The following is a 15,238-nucleotide window of genomic DNA, read 5'->3' as shown; positions in this document are numbered from 1 at the left end:
CCTGCCTCTGCCTCCCAAGTGCTGGGACTATAGGTGTGCACCACCACACCCCGCTCATTTTATTTATTATTTTCATTTTATGTGTACGAGTGTATTGCGTGCAATGTGTGTGAGTGCACCCGTGTTGTGCAATGCCATGGAGGTCAGAAGAGGGCTTCAGATTCCCCTGGAACTGGAGTTAAGGATGGTTCGTAGCTGCCATATGGGTGCTGGGAATCGAACCCAGGTCCTCTGCAAGAGCAGTCAGTGCTCTTAACCGCTGAGCCACCTCTCCAGCCCCTTAAATATTTTTAAAATTATAGCACGTTTAATTCTATGTATCACTTGAAAGTACTAAGAAATGACTATATTCACCATGAGATTTTATTTAGTATATGCTTTCTACTTATAAAGTTTACTGTAAAATAATTGCTATGTTATGCCAGCAGCAGCCTCATCTATCTTACGTTCAGCTTCTTACCCTTGAGAGGCCATGTCCAATAACTGGTCTATGACACTTGTACAGTGATGAAATATCTAATGATGCATTCTTCAGAATGTGTCCCCTGGTTAAACAATGCATGACCACATGTATCATATTTTATGATAGCTATATCATATATATATGTATAACTTCATTATTCAAGTCTTTTGCTCTTCTATTATCTAGTTAAAATTACTCCTCACTGTCCTGACATGTGGACATCATGCACTTTGAGCATCAGTACTCTTATTTTTCAAAGAAATATATGTTTTTATTTATGTATATGAATGTTTTGCCTACATGTATGTATGTGCCAGAAGAAGGTGTCAGATCTCCTGAAAGTGAAATTACAGATTTGTGAGCTGCCATGTGGATGCTGGAAATTAGAACCTGGATCCTCTGCAAGAGCAGCAAGTGCTTTTAACTGTTGAGCCATCTAGATCTTCAGCATTTTATACATAAAGCAACTAAATCCAGAGAAGCTAACAGATTTGCTCCAGATCATTTGTTTAGTAAATTCTCTATCCACCTGAGTTCCTGGCTTTCTGACTCCTAGCTCAGTGTGTTTGCCATTATACATGGCCTGGCCCATTCTTTATCTGATAGACACAACTTGTTAGAGAACTGCACCCCCTCCACTCCCTGACTACCACTAGACTATATGCCTCTTGGGGATGAAAATCATTCATACTTGTTCTGCATGCCTTAAAATGTCCAACACAGGCTAGATACCTTGCATGTTTGTGGTCCACTAATTCCTACTGGCTGACTAAATTACTATCTATAGAGGAGTACTACAAACTATAAGATGGAACTATTATTACTGAAAGGAAATTATTATTACAATTGCAATTATTTATTTGAAGTAAGAGGCTGGTAGATTGAAAGTGGTGCCATCAAAAAGACCCAAAGAAAGAAAAGGAAGGAAGGGAGGGAGGGAGGGAGGGGGGAAGGAAGGAAAAACAAAATGGTACCTGTTACAGTAGAAACCAGGTGTTAGTTGGGATTAGAATTTCAGGGCCAGCTGTCTGCAGACATACACTGCTACAGCAGGAAGGGTGATGATAACACAGAGTCACCTCAGTCCATCAGATAGAAACCATGAGACAATGGACCATGTACTAAGCAAAATCCCTTTGAGGCTTAGACTAAAGTTAATGAACCAGTTAGCTGTGCTGAAAGTCACGTTATGATTAAGCAGGTGATGGGGGTTTAGAAAAGTCTATCAGGGTCTGATTAGTCCGTAAGGTGGTTATCCAGAGTCAGCATGATGGTGTATAGCTTGTACAGTCACACAGGAATCTGCACTCAGGAAGGCCCATGCTGAGTCTGGTATTCTTCTGTCACCACACTGAAATTCTTAATGAGTATAAACAAGGGGACTCACAAATTAAGTTGCTGCTCTTGCAGTTACTATTACTGAAATTTGTAGTGTAATACACAGACATAATTCTGAGTTATTTGCAGATCAATGGGTGATGTGGAAGTGGCTGATTTTTTTTTCAGTTAGAAGAGAGAATGTAACCATTTGCTAAGATTGTGCAGTTAACTCAATGCTAATCAAAATTTGGGCTCTCACCACCATCTGCCTGATTTCTTCATCAATCCCATCACCCTTTTCTCCTGGTCTGTTTCATCCATTACCTGTACCTACTCACCCATATGTGACCCTTACCTAAACATCCCTTTTTTCAAAAAAAAAAGCTAAGGATGGCAGGATGTGTGTGTACACATGGATACATCACACATCAAAGCCCACCCTTTTGTTTGTTTGTTTTGTATATAGCCTGATGAATTCCTGGAGTTTAAATCAAATTAAATCCCCCCCCTTTTTTTTCTTTTTTCTCCTTCTTCCTCCCATCCCCCAAAATCCTCCTTTTTTTGGTTTGTTGTTTTGTTTTGTTTTATTTGAGACAGGATCTCCCACAGCCTAGACTGGGTACATGGTTGAGGCTGACCTTGAACTCTTGAACTCCTGGTCTTCTGCCTCCACCTCCCAAATGCTGAAATTACAGCTGTGCCCCACTATATTCTATATTCCCTTTGCCCCCCACCCATTTCTACCTCAACAAGCCTTGTTGTGGCATCTAAAATATTGCTGGGAAAGAGGGAAGGTGGTGTTTATTGTTGACGTACAATGTGTGTAGTCCCATGGTACACATTTGCTTTTTTGACACTTTTTACCTTGTGTCACCACATACATCATAGAACTATAGGTCAGAGTTTAAAGAAACACTAGAAGCCATCTATTCCAAACTGAGCATGGTGGCACATACTTTCAGTCCCAGCACATGGGAAGCTAATGCAAGAGAATCATTGTGAGTTCAAGGGCTAGCCTGTGCTACATAGTAAGTCCAAGGCCAGCCTGGGCCACACAGCAAGCGATCCAATCTTAAAAACACCACACTCACAGTGGGGCATGGTGGTGCACGCCTTTAATCCCAGCACTCGGGAGGCAGAGGCAGATGGATCTCTGTGAGTTCAAGGCCAGCCTGGTCTCCATAGCTAATCCAGGACAGCTGGTGCTACAAGGAGACCCTGAAAAAAAAAAAAAAAAAAAAAAAAAAAAAAAACACTAAATAAATAAATAAAATCATCCATTCCAATCACTTTCCCTCTCACTTTACAGAAGAGACAGCTGTCCAGTTAGAAGAATCCAGCTGTCCAGTAAGGTCATAAACTCTTCTCCTAAGAAATATGGCTATGTCCATGACCATGCATGACCTGTGTATATATGCATGCAGTCAGTGGGTGGGGCAAGAGCAGCTGGGATTATGCTTGGTCAAACATACCACTCTGTGTTGTTGACTGCATCCCCAAAACCTGGTGTGTCCACAATGGTGAGCCGCAGCCTCACACCCTTCTCTTCTATATCCACTGCATGTTTAGTAATCTCCACGGTTTGCATGATCCGCTCTGAAGAAGGGGGATACTGAGGTAAGGGCAAGGGCAGGAACCTGCCCAGTCAGAAAAACTGCCCACCCCAGCCAGTTTTGCTGCCCAGACTGCCCCCCTTCCCACCCCCAGGCGCCTGAAGGCCTGTTCTCTGGGAACTAGCAAGAAGCACATTTCCCAACACAGGAAATGCCGGTGGCTGTTGGCTCAGGCCCCAGCCTCTTTTCTGCTTCAGGCTTTTTTCTTGGATTCCTGGAATCCTTTTGTGGGGTCATAGACTCATCCAGGGACCAGAATTCTGATCCCTGCTCTGCTTTAGCACCCAAGTCTTCAGGGAGCTAGCTGCTGGACTTCTAGGCAGATAGGCATGTAGAGAGATGCCATGAGTTCCTCTAGGAAGCCAGGGCTTCCAGTATGTTGGAGAGGGCCCCATCTCCCCAACATCCACACTCTGTAGTGAGTTTAGCTTCTTACTCCTTTCCTTACCTTCAGCACCGAGGAGTTTCCGATCCCGGTACAGATCAGTGAGGAATAGGCTATTGACCAAAGTGGATTTACCCAGGCCAGATTCTCCTGACAGGAGAGAAGACAGATGCACCAAGTCAGAAAGTAAGCCCCACCTGACCAAGATCTGAGGCAAACTGCTGTCTTGTCATCTGTAACTAAACTAACCAAAGTCCAGTATTTTAGAGCTGAAAGGAAGCAGACAGATCATGCAGCCATCTCATTTGAATGAAGCCAAGAGAGCAAGAGATTGCCCAAGGTAACAAGGAAAGATAAAAATACTAGAAAATTGGGCTGGAGAGATGGCTCAGCGGTTAAGAGCACTGACTGCTCTTCCAGGACCTGGGTTCGATTCCCAGCACCCACATGGTGGCTACAAACTGTCTTTAACTCCAGTTCCAGGGGAATCTGAAGCCCTCTTCTGACCTCCGCGGCATTGCACGACAGGTGCACTCACATACACACAGGCAATACAATCATACACATAAAATGGAATTAATAAATAAAATATTCTAAAAAATACTAGAAAATTGTTGGTTAAATGCACCACTTCACATACACCCAGTCTGCACATTTTTGGCCATAAAAGACTTGCACAGCCATTTGCTGCTTATTCCTTCACTACTATGCCCTCTTCTCCATACACACCAACCCCACCTGAAATACCTCTTGCCCAGCCTAGCTCAGCCCTGCTCCTTCCTACCTGCCACCATGAGTGTAAAGTCAAAGCCTTTCTTCACAGACTTCCGGTGGACTTGGTTGGGAAGGGTTGCAAAGCCCACATACTCCTTATCATCCTAGTGGACAGAAAGGCAGAATCCATCAAGGTGAGAAGTAGAACCCAGCACCAATCTTTTTCTCTTCTCGGTCTTTGCCCCATCCATTTGAGGCCATGGGCCAGGGCTTTTTCCCCTGTTGTTTCTTCCAGTTTTCAGTGCCTTAAGGGCAGAAACCATAGATCTAGGGCTGACACAGGTCAGAAAGAGGCCCTAAGGACACACGTGCACATGCCCACACGCCTACCCCAGGCTCTCTTTGTGCCCTCCCTGGGTCTTCCTGCACCCACCCAACTGAATGGCAAAGGCAGGGCTGGAGGCTCTACCTCAGAGGAATCATAAGGATCAAGCTTGCCCCATGGGCTGCGGGGCCGAGCAGAAGGGCTGAGAGGGGCTGGGGCATAGAAGTACTGCTGGCTGTCAGAGGATTGGGACCACAAGGTGGGTCTAAACTCCAGATCATCATCACAGAGGTCCGGGGCCTGGGGCCTTGGCTCCAAGATTTGGGGCCTGGACACCCTGGTCTTGGCCTCTGGCTGGTGGCAGTGCTCGCTTCCTGGGAAATCCTTCACGAACTTGCTCAGTTCTGCATCATCACTGGTGTCCTCCAGGAAACGCTTGATCTGGGGGTTGGGGTGGGGCAGAATAGATGGGAGGTAACAGAAGGGAGCAGGAAGGGAAGAATGATGTAGAAGACAGGAGAAGGTAAAAAGGAGAGAAGGAAAGTGTGGTTAGAAGGGAAACAGCAGCCAAGCCAGAGGAAGTGCTCACACCTACACCCACACACACCTGCTCACTGGCGTTCCCAAGCCAAGAGACTGGGAAGGGAAGGCCTCAGAGTCCAGGAGGACCCCTGGTCAGCCCTACAAAGCCCTTTTCTCCCAGCAGGTTCTCACTGAGGCTGCCCTTTCTGGAAGTCTAGACTAGCCAGGAGCCAGTGACTTGTCAAAGGCCAAGAAATCAGACTGAATATGAAAGAGGGAAACAGAGGCCTGAGATCTGAGAGTATGGCTCAAGTCTAAAGGAGAGTGGAGTCAGAAAAGGGCAGGGGCATAGGCCAGCAGGGTGTGGAGAAGGGAGCTTGTTCTCCAGGCAAGTGAAGAGACAGCAAAGAGCTCAATGACTGTCACTGCTGGTCAGGGAGCTGGGAACCCAGGTGCAGATTTTATTGAAGGCTCACTCTCCCTGTTTGCTGCCCAAGATTCAGTCCCACTGACCCTACTCTTAATCTAGAATCTGGCCCTAAGCTGCAGGAGCAAAGGGTAAACCTCCTGGAAAATGCTGAATTTGGAGGGCAGCCAGGAGAAACCAGGTGATAGACGATAGGAAAACACTGGAGGAGCTTGAGAGGGCTTAAGCATGGCTAGACCTGCATTATGACTGCTATAAGCTTCCCTAGCATATCCCCTTTCCTTTTGGGGTCAGCACCATTTGTGGGGTGCCTGGCAGTGCTGGGCTCAGCTCTGCCTCACAACAGCCACGTGCCACCCCCAAACAATGGACAAGGGCCAGCTGCAGAGTCTGAGTCACCCTCTGGGGGCTGGCCAAGCCAGTGGGGGCTATCCTGGACCACTTGTGGAGCCTCAGCCAGAGTGGGAGAGATAAGATGCCCATAGTCTTCCTGCATAGCCCCATTTGACAAAGGTCTGAAATGAAAGAGGCAGACATGCACACTGCCAGGTTTATGTTAGATGAAAGGATAGAGAAAGGGAGGTGAAGGGGAAAAGTCTGGTAGGATTCAAGGCCCTACACCTGCTGATAGTCATAGTCTCTAGAGCTTGCCTGGACAGGAAGGAAGAAACTGGGACCATCATGTGGCCTTAGTGCTCCCAAGAGGCTATATCGTAAGGCAAGCCTGACCTAGCAGGCTTTTCTCATTATATTTGAGATCCAGTGGGGTAACCATACAACCCAGATTTTGCTTGTTAGCCCGGCATAATGACTGTTGCCTCCTTTACTCTCAAAAGTGTCCCAGGTTGGCCAAATTAATTTTACAGCAGGGGAGAAAGGATGAATCAGGTCTTACTGTCTGGGGAATTCCAGAAGATCCTGCCTCTCTGTGCCACCCAACAGAGACCCAGAAGTTGATCTGGGGATCTTGCTAACCCTCTAAGAAAGGACTGTACTCTGTCTAGGGGCACTGAGTGGAAGAGCAGCAAGGAGGAGGGAAAGCAGTGATGGAGATTCCAAGCCCCCATAGTCTTCCAGTAGAGTCATCAGGATCCCAGCACCATCCTTCTCTCTATGCCTCAGCATGGAAGAAACTAAAGGGCTCTAAACAAGGAGTTAAGATGTTGGGTTCTTCACCTCTCTGTCTATCCTACTCCCCCAGATCTGCCAGTGACCAAGTCATTTTTTTTTTTAAACTCTGAGCCACTATGCCAATTAAGGCAAAGGGAAAACCAGTCAAATCCACCCATCTCCCAGATCAGCCTCTTACCCCAGCTTCAGTCCCATCCTCAGGGCCAGAATTCCCTTGCCATCCCAGTGAATGGTCCATGCCCCCACGCGTCAGACTCCTGTCAGAAAACTCTAGGTCTGATTTTATCTCCAGGCAAAGTTCCTCTCACAGAATCAGCCTTGGTCCTGATGCTCTTGTCATCTGGCTTCCTGGCTTGCTCCTTTCCCTTTTGCTTTGACCCTACTCCATCTCTGGCAGGGGCCACAAAAGCCTGTGGAATGTTCTTCCCCACCCCCTCTTCTCCTCCCCTTCCCTTGGCTTCCTACCCTCCAAGGACAACTCAGATGCAGCAGGATCACTTGGTTCCTCTGCAGTCCCCTCCTCTTCTGATTGGCTACCCCATGATGACTGCTTGCTTCTTACCCTGGAGGTATAGCACCAACCTCCCAAGTCAGTCCACAGCATAGGCTCTAGATCCACTTAACCTCTCCTGTTAACCCCTAAGGACACTGAAGCCTGACTGAGGACTAGAATATATATCCCCAAGGTGACCTGGCCCATGTAAGTACATGAGAACAGCCAACCAAGAAATCAACCCTGAATGATTCCAATCTCCAGTCTCTCTTTTACCTTAACTTAAGCAATGCTGAAGAAGGATGGGAATACCCATCTCCTGGGCACAGGCTCCATGGGCACTGTCTCACACTTCTTCCCAAGTATCTCTTTGTCATCTCCCCACCCCATACATACCAAAAGATGCTGTTGTCCCACTGTTCAGAAAACTATGAGATTTCCCTGCAAGGAACCCCAGCCACAAAGGAGTCTTTGCTCCAGGGACTCCAGCCATCCAAAGATAGGTGACCATGACCTCTGGACTCATTAAGACTTGTATCAATCCCACCACCCCATCTATTCTAGAGTCAATAGGAAAGCTGCTAACACTTGGTTTGTGAGGAGCATGGATTCAAGTCAAAGGGAAGCTGGCATCCGAGAGGCTTCAGAGCTGTCACTTAGGTGGGAGACCTAAATTGAGGGGTCTTGGCTGAGAATATACAGATGGAACATTTTACTAGGATTCAGGAGGCCAGTGTTTCTAGTTGAGGAGGAAACACCTTTTGTAGTATGAATAGTGTCTTAATTTTAGGACCTTAATGTCCAATTGCCCTTCCTTGCCTCTGGGGAAGCTGGGGAGAGAAAGCACTCCCAGATAACAGATACCTCAAATTGCTCTGAACCTGAAAGGGTGCAAAGTCATAGGATGGTCATTAATGTCCTCTTGTCATTCTTTTCATGTGGAAATTTAAACTTTCTGGGGCTCCATCAGCTGGAGAGATCTCCCCATTGATTTCCAAGGACACTGCTTGACAAGAAGACCCTCATAGAGGAGTCTGGACTGACATGAACTAGGCAGCCCAAGCACTTGGCTGGCTGGCTTAGGGGCAGGGGCCTGACACTGAATGCCTGGGTGGTGGTGGGGGTAGCTTTAATTAGAAAAGAGCCAAGTGGCCTCAGCCAAGCTGAAAGTACTAAGACCTCAGCTGAACTGAACTTAGTGTGTGGCAGAAAAAGCCCCTCTGGTTCCTGCTGGGCTTAGTAAGGGGGATAATCAGCACTTCCCCAGGCTTCTATCTTAGAACAATCAGTCTGTCCATCTCCCATGTGGGTAGAAGGTGAGGGACTGGGGTAAGGACAAGCCTGACTTGGCCTCTCCCAGGAATCCCCTTTGGGGAAGGTCATAGGGTCACCAATACTTCCTGGCCAAGACTTGGGACTTTGCCTAGACACAGCTTGAGATGTAAGAACCTAAACGGTTGGCCTTTCTAGACCTAAAAGCTTCTGATTCCACAGGGCCCAGAGAGTTCCCTTTTGGCAGCTATTCACAGCCAACATCCTGCTCTGTGGGCTGGTCATCAGTCCCCTCCTGCTGTAAACAGATCGTGCCTCCCAAAGCAGAGGGCAAAGTCTGGAAAAGAATGGTGTGTGGCCAGAAGACCCTGATACCCATGTTTGTGGCAGGATCTGGCAACAATAGCAGAAAAGCTGGCATCCTCAGAGCCAAACAGCAAAACTTTTATCTGGGGTTACAGCTTCTCTTCCCAGGACAGGCAGGTGGCAGGAATGAGTCCCCCCCAACCCCCACACACTGCAGAGGGACCTAGTTTTGGGGGAGGGGGGGAATGGATGCTGCAGGAGGAAGCACTCCCAAGGTTTTGGTCTGGGAGGAAAAGGAATACAGCTGAGCCATCCTACCCCTGCAGGATAGTGAGCTGGGCTTCCCTCTTCCCCTCTGAGAAAGGCCCAGGGGATGTGGAAATGAGGGAGCATGCATGTCATCATCCCTTTTAGGGAAGCCGCAGTGTTTATGGATTTCCTCTGTTTTCCAAAGGAAGTTGGTGCTAGGGTAGGTGAGAGGAGGGGTCATCCAGGTAACACAGCTGATTTGGGCAAAGGTGGAGACCTCCACCATCATCAACACTGATGATGGCACCAGAGGCTCCAATCTACCGGCAGGCACCTCCCACAGAACCGACCTATTCCTTCCTCCAAGACCTTGGGCAGCACCGTGGGGGTCGCGGCCAGCTAGTAGCTGCTTGGCTCAGAAGGAAAAACTTGGGAGCGACGCAGCACCGAGCACCAGCTGTGCCTTGTCTGAATCCGGGGCTAGCGACAGTGCTCCCCATCCCTGCCCAGCGGGGGCTGCGGTGCCCTGGGTCCCCCTCAGAGTCGCCCGGGAGTGGCCAGCCCAGCGCTGCCCACTCTCCTTACCATGGTTGCAGCCCGGGCTGGGCCGGGCCGGCTCCGCCTGGACAGCGACCCGCAGAGGGAGCTGCGCGCCGACCTCCCAGCACCGCCGCTGGTCCCCACCCGCCTCACCGAGTGCGGACCTCTGGCGGCGGGGCGGGGCGGGGCTAGTCAGGCCCCAGGCGGGGCCTGCACCTCGGCAGCCTGGGTGGGTGCGGGCGTGAGATCCAGAAGCTAAGGGCAGGATTAGGGCTTTGGCCTCTCAGCCCAGAGCTGCTCTGGGCACCTGGTCTCTCCAGAATGGTCTCTTCAGGCAGTGCTGCACTGCGGGGACTTGAGCCAGTTCCCATGGGAAAATAAACCGGCACACCTGACATCCCTGGAAGATGCTGCCTTTGCAGGGGAGAGGAGTTGTTGCAGGCGGCGGAGAGAAAACATTAGTTAACCGGGAGATACAGCAAGGGTTTAGGGAAATAAACTGACTGGATATCTAAGTTATTGGTTGCTCGTACCATCAGTACATCTCCGAAAGGGAAATGTCAGACATTCCCCACCTCCTCCCAAGCTGTGAGAAAGACACAAGTTAGCAGCAGGTTCCTTTTGTTCAGGATCCCAGATTAAAGGGGATTTGTTGAGTATATTATCCAGGGATCATCTGCTTGGAAGGGTGGAAGGGATAGGCAGAGTGGCTTTAATAGGAAGAGGGAGCTTTCCCCAGGCTGAGGAAAGTGGGGAGGATCTCTGGAGAAGCCAGCCCAGGCAGAACCCAGCCCAGCAGGCCATTCTGACAAGCAGGTGAGATGCTGTGAAACAGATGCTCCAGCAGCTTTAGAAGCATTAGAAGCTCAGAGAGTCAGAGCAACAGGGAGATGCTTGGGAGAGGGGAGTTGGTAAGGGATTTTCTTAGGTAAGTAGAGTCTGAGCTGGTCAGGCTTCTGTGGAAGTTTCCAGAAGCGTGTCCCTCCTTGACCCCCAGAAGCTCTCCCCCAAAGGCAGGCTGACTGGCCTCTGCTGGAATATGCAGTAGGCAAAACAGAGGTCCACAGGAATGGGTCTTTTTGAGAAGTGCCAGCATGCTGAGGAGACATCTTTCTAGTTAGGCATCTCGCAAGATCTCAGTTTCTACCCATGAAAACTAAAGGGATTAAACCAAATGGTTTCTACGTTTCTAGCTTTCCTTCTGGCATTCTACAAGTAGATGTAATGGGGGTTAGGAGGGCATACTTATGCGTCCATAAGCCTCAGAAAGAGAAAAGCAAGATGGCAGCAGCTGGAGGTGCTGAAGAAAAGTTGGCCATAGAGACTCAGAACGAATGGGGGACCTACAACTTGGCTCCAACTAGGGGACTTCTGAAGATGTAAAGAAATTCCTGGCAAAGGCCTGGGTAGACAAGATCTGAAGCTGTATCCAGAAAAACAAAGATACAGAAAAGAAAAACCAATGCTGTTGGGAGTCTGTAAAAGCAGCAACTGCTGCTGTTATAACATCTGAATGTCAACCTTAGGCTTCACAAAACCCCAGACCACTAGCATGTACTGCAGTACTGTTTGGGTCCCTCTAGTCATGGGCCTAGGGTTGGGAGAAAACCTGTACCAAAGAAGGCAGGCCCTGTACTGGGGAAATGGCTCAATCTGTAAAGTGTTTGCTATACAAGCATGAGGACCCAAGTTTGATCCTCAGAATCCACATAAAAAGCTGGGTGTGTTGGCATACTATAATCCCAGTGCTGTAAAAATGGAGGCACATGGATCCCTGGGGCTCACTAGTGGCCAGCCTAGCCTAATTGGCCAGCCCCAAGTCCCAGTGAGAAATCTGTCTCAAAAACCAAGGTGCATGGTTGTCCTGAAGAACAGTGCCCAATACTGACCCCTGATCTGGGCTCCACATGTACACATGTAGGTATCTGTACACATGCACATACAAACATTTTTTTAAAAAGACAGGCCTAATCACAAAGTCTTGTTTTACTCTATCATAAACTCATCCAGCCCCTAGCCCAAGCCTATTCCAAGTACAGACCCATAAACATCTCAGCAGCTCAGCTAGTTCATCCTCAGCTGTGGCTGGAATCCCAATTCCTATCTAGCACCTGCTGCTCGGGCTCCAAAGCCCTGTGTGTCTTGAAACATTTTGGTGCCAGCATGCTTTGAGAGACATAAAGCCCCAGGAAATGACCATGGAACTCAGCTCTAAACCAAGAATCCTGAGGTCTTGATGGTCCACAGTCCCTTGGTACTATAGGCCCAATATGAAGCATGCTGGGTGAAATAAAAGCTTAAGATAGACTAAGCCTTTCCACCTTCATAGGCCTGTATGCCAGCTCTAGGAGAGGGCTCTGTAAGAACTTGGCCTCAGCATATGTTCCCATTCCAACTTTGACTACTGAAAAGTCCTTTGCTCTTCTTAGGCTTCCATTTCCCTTACTGCATCTTTAACTCTCTTGTTCTGCACTGATGAAGGTAGGATCCTATATCTGGTCAGAAACAGAGCAGATAGTAGCCCTTGCATAAATCAGGGATGACTACTCTTCCCACCTCCAGCTGTCAGGTGGCCTGGTCCACTTTTCCTTAGCACCACTCAGCTCTTGGAACTCTGGCTCTCCCTTGAAATTTAACATATCATTAGGCATTGATATCCTTGACTCAAGTACAATTTCCTAGGCACTGCTAAGATGGGGAGTCAAGCATCTGGAGAGTAGACAGTTGGGTCCAGAGGATCATTCCTCTAAGAAACTCAAAACAATCACAGCTCTAACCTGCAATCATGAGTCCTCTGTAGAAAATCTCCTGGTTTAGGGGCTGGAGAGATGGCTCAGTGGTTAAGAGCACTGACTGCTCTTGCAGAAGACCCAGGTTGGATTCCCAGCACCCACATGGCAGCAACGAACCATCCTTAACCCCAGTTCCAGGGGAATCCAATGCCCTCTTCTGACCTCCGCGGCATTGCACGACACGGATGTACTCACATACGTGCAGGCAATACACTCATACACATAAAATAAAAATACTAAATAAAATATAAAGAAAATCTCCTGGTCTCCTCCACTTGGTCTTTCCTGCCCATCCAGGGGTGAAGACTGTGTGGCATAGGAGCTTAGTAAGGAGACTGTATTTGGGCCAAGCCAATTCAAGATAATGATTACCAAGGAAATTAGATTTCAGGTCTGTACGACCACCATTCTAAAAAGTAATCAAAGATCACTATTACCTCTCAGTAGCCATTTCCTATAAGTGATCCAGTTAATTATGCCACCCTTCTGCCACAGATGCATAATCATTGATGGCATAGTTAGTGCCCTGGTGGGGTCTAAGGGCTACTACTGGGCTGTGTTTTTCAAGGAAACATCAGCAAGTCTGTCTGTACAGAGACAAGAAACAAAAATACCTTAAGACCACTCTCCTCCATAGCTATCAAAGTGGTAGAAACCAACCACTACAACTGAGCAGGGCTTTCCAATACCCTCCCTGAGCAGTAAGACCACAGGAGCTCCAGGTTGGAAAGGCCTTGCATGCCTCCTTATACAACTACTCACTGAATGGCACATCTCTTTTAAGAGGCTCCCTGTCTTCTCAGCTTCTGTTTAAATACCTCCCATAGCCAAAACTTCACTGACTCTAACAATTGCCCTTCAATCCTTAGGAAACTTGGTTACCAAGGCTTTCATTATACTGAGTCAAAATGTCCAACCCACCTCCCAAACCCAGGCTTTTCCCCTCTAAGTGCCTTCATGCTAGAAACTTCACTGGCTTGTTTCATGAGACTTTGTCCTTGGATGTCCATACCCTTTTCAAGTAACAAGTCTGTATTCTGTTCTTTCCCAAATAAACCAAAAGCCCCCCAAGGGCATGAGAATGTCTTCTATTTTAACCTTTGCTGACTTCAATTTAGGAAACATAGACCATGTGGTGTAATAGTGACCAAGGTCCTGCTCCCAGGAGCTGGTTAATCAATACGGACTGACTAAAACAAAGCACTGATTGGTTTTCCACTCTGATTTTAGGACACAGACAAGCCTTGAGGCTCTGAACTGCATTGACCTATCATCTGTCCTTCATTCTGGTGGCTCTGAAGCTCAGGCCTACCTCTCAGCCTCATAATTCATGTGCAGAAACATGGATGTTGCTCCCACTAGGACCTTTCCCTTCACAATGCTTGAAATTTATGAGAAGTTATTTTATAGGAAGATGTGACTACATAAGAATTTCTGTACCATACAGTGGAATCCCTAGGGCAGTATGCTCCTTAGTGTTCTCGGCTTTGATAAACAAGCTCAGACCCTGTTTCTTAATTTGTAAAGCAAGGAGAAAAAAAGTCCATTTCCTAGGTTGCTATATTCATAACACAATATGGTATAATCACTAACGTGAACAGTAGCTATTATATCTACAAATTGGAAAATTATCAACACCAAGCCAGAGAGTGCCAACTATGGCTATTTCAAATGTTTTTCTTCCAAAGGATTAGGAGTTTACACGTTTAAGGGGTGTAGATAGATAAGGAGAGAGAGAATACTAGAGTAATGCCTTAAAATAAAATTGGAATAACCATGCTGCTGCCACCTATAGAGTCATTTTTCCATCTCTAGAAAATAGGTCTTGGTCTCAGATCTACCAGTCCAAATTCCGGAGAACAGCCACTTATGGAGACCCCTTGGAACTAGATGACTTTGACTGTGGTGAGTATACCAAAGACCAGACCTGGCTGGCCCAGTACTCCTCATGTCTGAGCCAGGGTTGCTCAGGAACTAACGGGCATTGCTCACATTCTGTTCCCCTCCTCCAGATCTTTATCCAGCCCTCTGAGGTGCAGCTGTCTTGCTGCTCCCTTCACAGCAGCTGAACCAAAGGCAGCTGAGCAGAGGATGAAGGGACAGGACCATTTCTGCTGCTCAGGACAGCAGCCTTCTGGCTGAGCAGCTGTCAGGGTGGCCTGTGAGTTTGGGATTTTTCTCCCTTACTCAAGTAGCACCCTGCCCCCCTGAAGTCAACCTTCCTAATTCACCTAAGCCTGCTGTTCCCTTTCCTTTACTTAAAAACCCCACTACTTCCAGTGACCAGATGCACAAATCCCACGTAGGCTCAAACCAGACAAAACCTCAGCCCTACATGAGACTCTATTGACAATCAATGGCTGCTGGGAAGAGGAAAGTCAGTCTTTTTCAAGGATGTTCCTCTTGTAGGTTAATCAGGCTCCAGTGGATGAATCCACACTGAATGAATGAATTAGACTCTCTATATAATTGGTTGGGGGTAGTAATGGGAGGTCCAGAGAGGAGAGGCGATCCAAATATGATCAAGATATATTGCATGAAAATCACAAAAATTCAGTAAAAAACATAGCTCCAAAAGAAAAACAGAACAGGTAATAAAAATATATTAAGAATTTTAATGCAAAAAAAACTGCGCCATTTCAAACATCACTAAAGTATTCTGACAGATAAGTTGAAAACGTAAGCT

General features: G+C 47.5%; 1 protein-coding gene across 7 annotated transcripts in view; it reads right to left on the bottom strand.

Annotated features, from left to right (window-relative positions):
• Septin4 (septin 4) overlaps nucleotides 1-15,238 on the bottom strand; it is a 24,354-nt gene that overhangs the window by 2,942 nt on the left and 6,174 nt on the right. For 3 of the 7 annotated variants that reach the window (XM_008842684.3, XM_008842686.3, XM_017800509.2), the window contains exons 1-5: nucleotides 7,079-7,546; nucleotides 4,965-5,261; nucleotides 4,566-4,659; nucleotides 3,845-3,931; nucleotides 3,256-3,379 (exon numbers count right to left, since the gene is read on the bottom strand). In XM_008842684.3, the coding sequence (XP_008840906.1) occupies nucleotides 3,256-3,379; nucleotides 3,845-3,931; nucleotides 4,566-4,659; nucleotides 4,965-5,261; nucleotides 7,079-7,138 (662 nt within the window). In that variant the 5' untranslated portion in view covers nucleotides 7,139-7,546. Of the gene's footprint in view, nucleotides 1-3,255; nucleotides 3,380-3,844; nucleotides 3,932-4,565; nucleotides 4,660-4,964; nucleotides 5,262-7,078; nucleotides 7,547-9,805; nucleotides 9,958-15,238 lie in introns of those variants that run through there. The other 4 variants (XM_008842685.2, XM_029568100.1, XM_008842688.2 and 1 more) reach the window with 4 other exon arrangements.

Source organism: Nannospalax galili, unplaced genomic scaffold (genome assembly GCF_000622305.1).
Source record: "Nannospalax galili isolate Female #2095 unplaced genomic scaffold, S.galili_v1.0 scaffold879, whole genome shotgun sequence".
In the NCBI taxonomy this organism is placed as follows: Eukaryota; Metazoa; Chordata; class Mammalia; order Rodentia; family Spalacidae; genus Nannospalax; species Nannospalax galili.
This window is presented reverse-complemented; position numbering and strand designations above follow the sequence as displayed.